The sequence below is a fragment of the Triticum urartu genome, chromosome 5, assembly GCF_003073215.2.
Source record: "Triticum urartu cultivar G1812 chromosome 5, Tu2.1, whole genome shotgun sequence".
NCBI lineage: Eukaryota > Viridiplantae > Streptophyta > Magnoliopsida > Poales > Poaceae > Triticum > Triticum urartu.
In genome coordinates this window covers 557,279,444-557,287,219 of record NC_053026.1, presented here as the reverse complement: position 1 = coordinate 557,287,219, position 7,776 = coordinate 557,279,444, and the positions used below count along the sequence as shown (strand labels likewise).

Genomic DNA, 7,776 nt, shown 5'->3' with positions numbered 1-7,776 from the left:
CTGAGTAATAAAGCTCCTTTACTTCGCAAAAAAATGTTTATATTAGATAAGGGGCTCCGAGTTTTAGTTTCGCCCCGGGCCCTCGAATTCTTAGGACCGGCCCTGCCCAAACCGCAACGTGTTTTGTGTCCGTTTGAAACCAAACGAAACGGACGTACCAAATGCGGTCGAGGGTTTACATGTAAGGAGTGGTCGGGGGTTTAACAAGCGTGTATATTCGAAGCAAACATTCAAATGAATCTCGCTTCCATATTAAACACACAATTAATACATTCGGCTCTAAGTAATCGAACGACACGCAACAATGGCAGATCAAAACAACAAATGATGCTCAACTCGAACAGACTCCTCAACCATTAACCTTCTGATGGATTAGAACTAGACCTGTGTCTCGAAAGCTACCTGTATTATAATCTCAGCACCACCCCATCGAGCGGCCAAGCTAAATATGAACAGTTGACGACAGGATATATCCATATCATATCCCCAAGCATCGATCGAGCCTGCACTGCATCTTGTTCTCCCGCTTCAGCCAACACAAATCAGCTTCAGCTGTTGAGCACGGCGCAGTCGCGGCGGATGTTGCCGAGCGCGGGGTCCGTCTTGACGCCGACGCGGCCGAGGCTGGTCATGGCGGCGACGAAGGCGGCCTCGAAGTCGGAGCTGTTGGCCGCCCAGGCGTCGACGGTGGGGCGCGAGCGGGCGTCGGCGTAGAGGACCTGGTCGGAGGTGAGCAGGCCCATCCCCTTCTGCAGGTTGATGAAGTACTGGTTGTCGAAGGCGTGCGGCGTCACCGGGTCGATCTCCAGCGCCACGTTGGGGTCCACCCCGGCCGGGCACGCCGCCAGCAGCTGCGACGCGTACCCCGGGTCCATCGTCGGGTCCGCCGCCGCCGTCTGGATCCGGCCCGTGAACGTCCCGCAGTGCGCGAACCCCACCGTGTGCGCCGCTGCAAACAACAAACAACAACGCCGCATTTGTTTTCTTCAGGTCACGGGTGCCAAAATTCGTACAGTATTACACACGATCGCGTACAGGTTCTGCAGATTTCGTGCCAAGATGCCATACGATTGTACATTGGGTCTGAGCCTACAGTTTTTTCCTTCATGTATTAACAGCTCATCTTGCCGGCCCATGGTATGCCAACGGATGGGCCGAAATCAAGCTGTTGGACGCTTCTGGGTCGTGGCAAAAGGATGGATATGCCAATAATGCAGATGGCCTTTCTTTCACGTGCAAGCAAAGGCAGTACAGCTAGTCCTCCACAGTTTGACCCCTTTCAGATCTATACTACCGACCCGCAGCCAGCTACAGTGCACGCACACTCCACTATCATCAAGCTCAGTCTAACGGGATAACTAAAAATATGTACTTACTGACAGTGCTAACGATGAACCACATTATTTCTACTGTCGTCCCAACAAAAATCCCTCGATCAGCACGCAGAATCCAGCCCTTTTCGCCCGGCTTTGTGTGGGTTGCAAGACAGGAAAACAGAGCACATGGGGTACTTCCTGACTAGTACAGAGGCAGCTAAAGTAATTCGGGGGTTGGCAATGGCAGGGGCGGTTAGTAAACAACTCTTTAATAATTGCCTGGCCTTACCGGAGAGCGCAATCATGTCGGCCTGGGACAGGTTGTTGGCGGCGAACATCGCCGTCAGCTGGTCCAGGTTGAACGACGGCGGCGGCAGGTTCCCGTCGACGTTGCTCGCCGTCGACACCAGCCCGTCCAGCCTCCCCAGCTCCACGGGGTACGCCGGGCCGCCGGCCTGCGCGCGTCACGGCAAAGATGCTTTCAGAGGCATTGTTGTTTGTATTGCTGATAATGATATATGTATGCAGGCATCGAAAGCTCGGACGCTTTTGGTGGATCTAGAAAGGGCGGCGTGCGTGATGCGTGCGCGTACCAGGCCGATGACGTCCCGGGTGGCCATGGTGAGGATGTCCGCGCAGGAGACCAGGTTGGGGCTCGGGCACTGCGTGTCCACGGCCGCCTTGGCCTTGATGACGGTGTCGAAGCCGTCGCCGGCGAGGGAGAGGTTGCTCACGTGGTCCTTCTCCGCCGTGTTGTTCGCCGTCGACACGATGATGACCGACGCGTCGCATCCCTGCACACGCATGGTCGTCAGGCCGGGCGCCACTCATGGTCGTCAGGCCGGGCGGCACTCAAAGGCAGACAGGGGATTGAAAATGAAATGCTGGTAGATTAGATGCAGGGGCATCGAGCGGCACCTGGACGAAGCAGTCGTGGAAGAAGAGGCGGACGGTGGCGCCGACGGCGACGGGCGTCTGCTGGACCTTGAGGGCGACCGCGGCCTGCACGATGGCCTCCACGTTGGGGCAGCTGGCGGAGTAGTAGCCCTGCCGGAGCTGCGCCGCCGCGCCGCCGGCAGCCGCGAGCGCCAGCAGCGCCACCGCCAAGATCCTAATCCCGGCGCCCATGCCGCCGCACTGCGCTCTACCTAGTATCTAGCTCCCACGCCTGAATGCCTCCCGGTGCCGACCGATCTGGGACTCGTCCAGGCTCTGCTCCCACGGCTAATGACGACGGCACGGTAGTAGTACGAGCTATCTAGAAGAAGCTGTGGCGGTGGCGGTGGCGGTGATGATGACGATGGCGTTGGGTGTCTGTCGCCGCGGCCGTGTGCGGGTGCGGGTGCGGGTGTGTTTGTGGGTGGCCTAGTTATTGTGCTGGAGTAGTAGTAGAAGCCAAGCTTTCTCTCGGAGCGTGGGGGAGAGGTGGTGATGGCTCCTGGACGGACGTATCCAGTCTGGTACAGTGGTGAGCGAGGCGGCGCTCGCCTCGAGATGCGTGCGCGGCGCGCGGTGGATGGATGGATGCAGCGGCGAGCGCGATCCAGAGAGAAGCCGGGGGCGTCCCCACGTGGACGCATGCGTCTGTCTGTCCGCGTCCGGGCTCATCACGGACATCGCACACCGGCTCTGCCCGCTCGCGCTGCAAACATGCGTGGGACTCGCAACCTCCACATGGCGCGGTTGGTGGGGGCTCCGTCATGCGTGTGCTCTGTAGTACGTGAAAGCCTTTTCTGGTGGCACAAATGACCACGCTCGCTCCGAGTGCACGCTAGCGACTCACAAAATCGGCCACTAATGATGCAGTGTGATTCTGTGGGTTGGGCTTCTTTTTGCTGGATAACACAAACTGAACCCAGGAAACAGCCAGTTCCGTGCGCAGCATAGCCGGTGCGGAAATGGACAGAGCAGACAGGGTTGGCTTCTGGGTCAGGCGGCCTCTCTGGAAAGGCGAACGCGGCCAAGATGGGTTGTTTGTCCCCGGCCCGGAGCAGGTTTGTAGAGGAGAATAGAGTTTTGTAGAGTTACACAAGGCCGAGGTACGGCATGACAAGCCCGGAGCAGGTTTAATGGTCCGAGACGACGGCATAGAGACGAGCACCAGCTACGTCTACAGTAGGAGACGAGATCCAGCGCCGGAGCAGGCGGCATTCATGTGCTCTTTCGCGTTTTCACAGCCATGCCGCCCACCTGAAAGGCCTTTCACCAGCTGGCCGCTCCCCACTCGCCACCACGTTTCCTTCTTAAAAAAAAAAGCTCTGGCCGCCATGTTTTTCTTTTTGAGGGGAGCCGCCATGTCTGTTGGAATGACTTGGATTGCACTCGCCGTTTCCAACACCATGTTACGTGTAGTCCAGTCCATTTATCCGTCGATGTTGACGGCATGCATGGAGCGGAGTTTTTATTTTCTCTCGGAGCATGCAGCGGACTTTTTTTTTGAGAAACTGCAGTGGAGTGTTTGATCCAGAGCGTAGGCCGGTGGAAAGGACACTGACATGAGCCGACATGCCTTTTTTAAGTGGGAAATGGCGCGCCTTTTGATCTTAATTTGTCCTCGTCTTTTTTATGAAACGCGCCTTTTGAGTTCTGACGAGTTGTGCGAGTGTGAGGCTGGTCATAGTGGGGAGTAAGTTAGACTAGTGTCATGTCATATGCATGACACTAGTCTAAGTTACTATCCTCGTAGTGCAAAGTATCTTAGTAATAGTGTCATGGTTTGTTTCATTTATTGCCTTATAGACTTATTTTACCTCGGGAAGCGCTATGTTACAGTAACATATTATGTTACTCCAAGCACCTCTCTCCTTATTATATACTTGTCACATAAGCAAAATTATTTTGGGATGCGTTAAGTTACTACCTGAGTTACCTCACTATGGCTGGCCTGACGTGAAAGTCCATTTAGTGTCCGCTCTTCCGCGGGGCCGCGGCCCCAACGGCTCACTGCAGCAGCTAGCGCCCGCCGCTGTAGCACGATAGATTGCCCGGCCCATGGTTTGAAACACGGCCCTCGTCAAGCATGGCTGCTGATGGCTCCCCAAGTCCTGACAAAATAAACAAGCAGCAGTTCTAAAAAGAGGAGTTCTTTTTTGCCTTCAAATAAAAAAGCAACGGTTCTGTTTTCTGAAGAGGGAAACAGGCGACAGTTCTGTGCGGTCGGAGTTTCAGACAATTAAACCAAGCCCAAGTTGATTCAGCTGAGGGAGACATTATGGACTTGGATCGTTTGTTTCAGGCGAGGTGGCCCGCGCCGGGAAGTTATCCGGCGACAGATAATGTGTAATGAAATGAGGCGACTTGGATCGGTTCGGTTGGCACGTCCATTTCCGGGGCGGTTGTTGGGTCCCTAGCACGGGCGGCTTCGGGTCTCCGGAGACTCACTCGCCAGGTCCATCATCGGAGCGCCAAGCTCGCCAGGGCTGGTTCCTGGGCTTGGAAAAGGCGCGCGCGCGTGTGTGTAATGGACTAAGCTTGGAGATTCTTTGGTTTGTTACGATCACGAAACGGAGAGGTGAACCTGTGGAGGTAAGCTGGGAGGAAGTTACCGTCGAAACTATAATAATGTGCTCAGCCTCAGCGTATATGCTTGTCTTTTCCGAACATTTTGGTCGACTAACTTGCTGGAGGTGGCTGATTTCGCTTGAGATTTTCACCCCCTGTCAAGGTCGGGCTGTACATATCGGTGACGAGATGCCGTGTTTTGTGTCCAGAAGTGTTTGCCCAACAATTGACACGGATTCGAAGCCCTGACGCTTCATTTGGAAAACTAATCATCGACCAAGAACACGTGGGCTGCCCAAGGTTTACTGAGAGGAATGTTGTGAGTCAAGAGCATATAGTTTATGTCGATATTAATATAATATCCTTCGTCACAAAAACAATATTTAGCAAATCAAAACTAGTTCTTTTTGAAGGAAAACTACTAGTTCAACTCCAAAAATCCCTGTGACCTTGGTAACTAGGTACAGGTAAATTCCGTTCATAAGACAGCAAAACGACATAGTACTAGCCAATAAGTTTTTTTTTGTGAATAAATACTAGCCAATAAGCGGCGGACTTGGAAATAAAATGAAGGGTGTGCACACTTTAAAACAATTGAAGTATATTTCAATTAGCTTCCACGGGCCTTAAAAATCAGTTAATTTTTACATGATGAAAAAATGTTTTTTTTAATCTGGGCGTGCTATGGCACACCTGGCACATTACTTTTGGTGAGTGCTTGATTTGTTCATTGACAAAAAGCCTAATTTTAGATTTTGAACTCTGCAACAAGTTTTGCTTTTAGCCTCACAATCTTTAAACAGTCGGAAACAATCTCTGAACTTACCAAAACGTTTACTTTGGACCATCGGCCGACTTCAATGCGGTTTTCATCCACGTGATGCTACTAGTACTTATGGAGAATGCTTTATTCATTTTATTTGCATATATAACCCGCACGTTCGAAATCAACGAATCAAACAACACATATACAACCATGTACAAGCCACACGGAACTGTGAAACCCAACGAAACTCTGTGTCACGGACACACACATTTCGTGTACACATGCACCTTTGACGCATGCACGTACACTAATTCAGCCAGCGTGGTAACCCCGGTGTACACCAACGCATCGATCGATCGATCCCTCTCGCCATCAGTTGAAGACGTCGCACTGCTTGCGTATGTTGCCGTCGCTGCCGGACTTGACCCCGACGCGGCCGAGCTTGACCATGGCGGCCACGAAGCCCCGGCTGAAGGCGGCCGTGCTGTTGGCCCACGCGTTGACGAGGGGCCGCGTGCGGTTGTCGTTGTAGAGGAGCTGGTCGGAGGCGAGCAGCCCCCCGCCGTCCTGCAGGTTCCGGTAGTACTGGTTGTCGAAGAGCGCCGGCGTGGCCTGGTCCATGAGCACCATCGGGTCCGACGAGCCGTCGGCGGGGCACTTGGTCCTCAGGAACGCCGCGTACTTGGGGTTCAGCGTCGCGTCCGCCGGGCTGCCGTACACCCGCTCCCTGAACTTGCCGCAGTGCGCCAGCCCCACGGTGTGCGCCGCTGCACGCCCACCATGAACTGTTATGTTAGTACATCCACGCGGAGCTCTGAAGAGTAGGTGCAGTTGGGCGGCGTGCGTGGTTCACCTGAGAGGGCGACGATGTCGGACATGTTGAGCCCGTGCGCTCTGAACATGGCGACCATCTGGTTGAGGGTGCTGGTGGGCTGCGGCAGCTTGCCGGCCACGCTGCTGGCCGTGGAGCTCAGGCCGTCCAGCCTGCCCAGCTCCACTGGGTAGAAGGGCCCGCCGCTCTGTACACAAATCAAACATGTCATTCAGTGGAAAATACAGTATGCAGGGTGTGCGTGCAGTATATGCATGTGCGTACCAGGGCGATGGCGTCCCGTGTGGCGATGGTGAGTATGTCGGCGCAGGACACCAGGTCGGGGCACGCGGCCTCCACGGCCTCCTTGGCGATCCTCACCGTCTCGTAGCCCTCGAACGCCAGCGACTTGTTGTCGTCGGCGTCCATCTCCGTCGGGCTCCCCGGCGTCGACCGGATCAGCACCGACGCGTCGCAACCCTGCACGCATGCACACACGTCGATCAATCACTCGATGATCATAACTCATAAGACTCATAAGCATCAGTACAGGCGGCGGACGTACCTCGACGAAGCAGTCGTGGAAGAAGAGGCGGATGGTGGAGCCGATGGTGCGGATGGTGTCGTCCATCTTCTGCGTCACCACGCCGCGCACGATGCTCTCCAGGCTGGGGCAGCTGCTGCCGTAGTATCCCGGCGACAGGTCGGCCGCGACGAGCTGCGCGGCGACGGCGAGGACGAGCAGCGCCATGCACGACGACCACCGGGCCATCTTTTTTTTTGCTCGAGCTACTTAGCTCGTTGGTATATCAGTATATGTGGTGCAGAAATGGATGGGCTATATATATGTGTGCAAGAGGTGCCTTGCACACAAGGATCATGTACTGGGTAGTTAATTTGACAGGCGCTCGAGGTGTGTGATACACAAGATTTTGCCACGCTGTGGAAGAAATCGAGAAGGGTTGACAATCTTTGATCTATGGAGAGATACGTGTGTTTTGGTCTAGTTTAGGACCGATTCTTGATGTGCATGCGTGGGATGTTTGGGGAATTTCATTTTCCCTTGATGTGACGGTGTCTCAATTGAATGAACTCTTGGCGCTTACATCATCTACAAGGAATACTCAGCACTAGCTCATGAGTTCTTACTTGCCATGTAAGGAATTTTAGTGTCGGGCTTGGCTAAATGGCTTCCTCATCACACCCCCGGGAATAGATTGAGAATAGCGACGCTCTCACTGCTCCAGTTCAAAAGGGCAAGTAGAGAAGTAATTGAACACTCTGAATTTTACTGTGACCTTCGTTGACAGCATGGACACGATGCTTGATATGACTAGTTAATCAGTAAGTTTCCATCGAGTGAAATTACAACGCAGGTGTAT

At 54.1% G+C, this 7,776-nt stretch overlaps 2 protein-coding genes across 2 annotated transcripts; both read right to left on the bottom strand.

Annotated features, from left to right (window-relative positions):
* Positions 1 to 214: 214 nt before the first annotated feature.
* Positions 215 to 2,715, bottom strand: LOC125510680 (peroxidase 35-like). The gene is made up of 4 exons (XM_048675929.1): positions 2,235 to 2,715; positions 1,910 to 2,110; positions 1,606 to 1,771; positions 215 to 949 (listed from the first exon to the last, which is right to left on the bottom strand). The coding sequence occupies exons 1-4, from the start codon at positions 2,442 to 2,444 to the stop codon at positions 549 to 551; spliced, it is 978 nt and encodes a 325-aa protein (XP_048531886.1). The 5' UTR covers positions 2,445 to 2,715; the 3' UTR covers positions 215 to 548.
* Positions 2,716 to 5,707: 2,992 nt separating this feature from the next.
* On the bottom strand, positions 5,708 to 7,256 carry LOC125506003 (peroxidase 50-like). Its single transcript, XM_048670888.1, has 4 exons — positions 6,960 to 7,256; positions 6,680 to 6,874; positions 6,437 to 6,602; positions 5,708 to 6,350 (listed from the first exon to the last, which is right to left on the bottom strand). The coding sequence occupies exons 1-4, from the start codon at positions 7,164 to 7,166 to the stop codon at positions 5,956 to 5,958; spliced, it is 963 nt and encodes a 320-aa protein (XP_048526845.1). The 5' UTR covers positions 7,167 to 7,256; the 3' UTR covers positions 5,708 to 5,955.
* Positions 7,257 to 7,776: the final 520 nt, after the last annotated feature.

Coding starts and splice junctions, on each gene's coding strand:
- LOC125510680 (XM_048675929.1), bottom strand. CDS start 2,444: ATGGGCGCCGGGATTAGGATCTTGGCGGTGGCGCTGCTGGCGCTCGCG. Junction 1,772..1,909: donor CCCGGGACGTCATCGGCCTG/GTACGCGCACGC, acceptor TGACGCGCGCAG/GCCGGCGGCCCGGCGTACCC. Junction 950..1,605: donor CGACATGATTGCGCTCTCCG/GTAAGGCCAGGC, acceptor TGTTGTTTGCAG/CGGCGCACACGGTGGGGTTC.
- LOC125506003 (XM_048670888.1), bottom strand. CDS start 7,166: ATGGCCCGGTGGTCGTCGTGCATGGCGCTGCTCGTCCTCGCCGTCGCC. Junction 6,875..6,959: donor TCCACGACTGCTTCGTCGAG/GTACGTCCGCCG, acceptor GCATGCGTGCAG/GGTTGCGACGCGTCGGTGCT. Junction 6,351..6,436: donor CGACATCGTCGCCCTCTCAG/GTGAACCACGCA, acceptor GTGGGCGTGCAG/CGGCGCACACCGTGGGGCTG.